The 2,627-nt window shown below is 41.8% G+C and overlaps 1 protein-coding gene across 6 annotated transcripts in view; it reads left to right on the top strand.

Annotated features, from left to right (window-relative positions):
* The window catches only part of TJP2 (tight junction protein 2), a 104,218-nt gene extending 101,749 nt beyond the window's left edge, over positions 1 to 2,469 (top strand). For all 6 annotated transcript variants that reach the window (XM_019517483.1, XM_019517484.1, XM_019517486.1 and 3 more), the window contains 2 exons: positions 227 to 312; positions 2,119 to 2,469. In XM_019517483.1, the coding sequence (XP_019373028.1) occupies positions 227 to 312; positions 2,119 to 2,284 (252 nt within the window). In that variant the 3' untranslated portion in view covers positions 2,285 to 2,469. The remainder of the gene's footprint in view (positions 1 to 226; positions 313 to 2,118) is intronic.
* Positions 2,470 to 2,627: the final 158 nt, after the last annotated feature.

Genomic DNA, 2,627 nt, shown 5'->3' with positions numbered 1-2,627 from the left:
TGCACACGATATACCGGTGTGCATGTGTGGATTTGGGTATAGAATGGGTTAGCTACTTAGCTAGAATGGTTTCCTGCAATGAGAAGCTATGTTAACAAAGGACCATCTCATTGTGTAACTAATAAATTGTACTTCAAAAAAACACTGAGCGACACTGGTTTAGTTTAAAGTGGCTTGTTGTGCAGACTCTTGAAAAGCATCTCATTTTCTTCTAATTCCTTTAAAGCTGGAAATAGCCCAGAAACACCCAGATATTTATGCTGTCCCAATCAAAACACAGAAGTCAGACCCGAACTGGACCCAGCCCATGAGGTAAGATGGATCCAGTTAAAGCTGCTCTTCTGGTTTGTTTAGTTCACCTGTAAGAGGGACCTGATCTTACAACCATTACTCATACAAATAATCTTCTCAAACTCTAATGCTGTCTTGTTTTAGTGCTTCAGAGAAGATTACTGTAATAAATGCTGTGTCAAAGCTAGTGGGCTTAAAGTTTGACTTGCTTTTACAATAATCTATTCTGAAAAATCTGACTTCCCTTTATATTTCTCTTAAAGTAGTCCACAATATTGCAGTGCTGAAGTTGCCCAGAGAGATTTTTATATAGATAGATATAGTTACTGAGAGACTCATAATGCTAGATGATTTTGTCTCAAAATTAGCCACGTGCGAGCTGTTTCTCCTTTCAGCCCTTTAGTGTTATCCTTTATGTGCCTAAAGATTAGATTATTGTTCATCCTAACTAAGAATGATAGTAATTAATTAATTATAGTAACTACACATAATTTAGTATGTGTAGATGTAAAAAGTGTTTTTAAAGAGTCATTATTCTGGTGTGGAGACTGAGGATAAGAGACTGTCTAACACTTCACGGAGTGGGAATGCAACCTGGCCTCTTTGAACCCAATCACTGAAGTCTAAGGCAGTGCTTCCATGGAATCAAGTGGCCTTTGGATCAGGCCCCTGCTGTTCAGTCTGTTGCCTTACACATACTTATTCCTTCATACAAACTGCAGAGTTCATTTTGACTCTGATTTTGGAAAGCTTCTAATTCTTTTCACTCTTACACTTGCAATTTCTAGGGGTGGCTGGGGAAACTGTTAGTAAGTAGACGGTTTTTCTCCCCAAACAGTTTGCCTTTTGGTGTATTAAAGTGTAGTCAAAATGGAAAACACAAACAGTCCTTGCAGTATTTCCTTGTTGATGTGATTACTGCAAATCTTTAGGAATGTGTGAGTTGTATAACATCCATGAGGGACTGAAGAGGAAAAAAAATAGGATCCCTGGGGTGGATTCAACTCAAAGTCCAATCTGGCACAGAGGATTGAAGACACACAGCCCTGCATAGCAAGTGTCCCTGCATAGCACTCCCCTCCACTGAGGAACCTGTTTCTGTCCCATCTGCACTTACCCTTGCTGCAGAAGGGATGGGGATCAGCAGTGAGGGTAAGCGCAGGCAGCTGGCTGCTCTTGGGGGAAATACTTGTGGCGTACAGTGGGCACTGGCTCACAGCCTGTGCTAGACCCTTGGTCTAATGACTTAAGAATTTTTGTTTCACTTAGTTGCTGGACTTTCACTTGCCCTCCCTTAAATGCAAGAACCACACTCCTCTCCCATCTAACTACTTTTAGCCCTTATGGCAGGAAGACCCCGGTGCCCCACTATTGACTTTGCCTACAGAATGAAGCTCTCAAGTGTGAGGCATACCAGATTGCTCAGGTTCACATTCTGCTATTTTCCCTGTGATCAAAAAATAAGAAATCAACCTGCCAGGTAGTGGCATACCTCTCCCAGTCTCATGTCACAACCTGTTTGGTACGGCTGCACTTAATGCAGAGAATGTAGCTGGAGTGTTTGTGGGACTTTGCTAGTTCCAAGGAGGTCAAGTTATGGTGGGGGCATGCAGGCGTGAACCTAGCTTTTCAAGTTTGAGTTGTATTGAACTTGATGTTCTGGAAGGGCACAGGATACCCCTAAGCAGCTGCCACTCTGTGTGCGTGAAGCTCAAATTCTAGTTACCAGTTGGTAGTTGATCATAGATTTACTTTATCTTTTTCCTCGTGGTTTTAGGAACGAAAATGATTTATATCTTTGTTCTGTCTCGGTTTTTCCTATGCTAGTTCCAGACCTCCAGAGCCTCAGAAACCCCCTTCCCGATCTTACCTAGATAATCGAGGAAGTTATGGCAGTGATGCAGAGGAGGAAGAATACCGTCGGCAGCTAGCAGACCACTCCAAGCGTGGGTATTATGGACAGCCATCAAGATACAGGGACACAGAATTATAGACTCTTATCTAGTATCCATACTGCTGCTTTGAGATCCTCTTCTTCCCACAGTCAAAATGGTGCAGGGGTAATAGCTTTGCTGGGGGTCACAGAGTGCTCTTGGTGAACTTAGACAGACATATCCATGCACTGGACCTGGAGGGTTTAGTTTTTTGGAGGATATACTGTTTTGACATCTAAACAAAGAAAGGAAATCTCTCTTGCCTGAATGTTAATGCCTGTTTTTAAAGGACCAAAAATCTATTTTAAAGCTTACATTAACTCTTGATATTTTCATATTTTAACATTTAATTAAAAGTTCCTGTCCCCCCCCCCCCCAAAAACAAAAAAACCCCCAATAGTA

Source organism: Gavialis gangeticus, unplaced genomic scaffold (genome assembly GCF_001723915.1).
Source record: "Gavialis gangeticus isolate Ggan-Ray unplaced genomic scaffold, GavGan_comp1, whole genome shotgun sequence".
In the NCBI taxonomy this organism is placed as follows: domain Eukaryota; kingdom Metazoa; phylum Chordata; order Crocodylia; family Gavialidae; genus Gavialis; species Gavialis gangeticus.
Note: the sequence above shows the minus strand (reverse complement) of the source record. Positions and strands in the feature narration are given on the sequence as shown.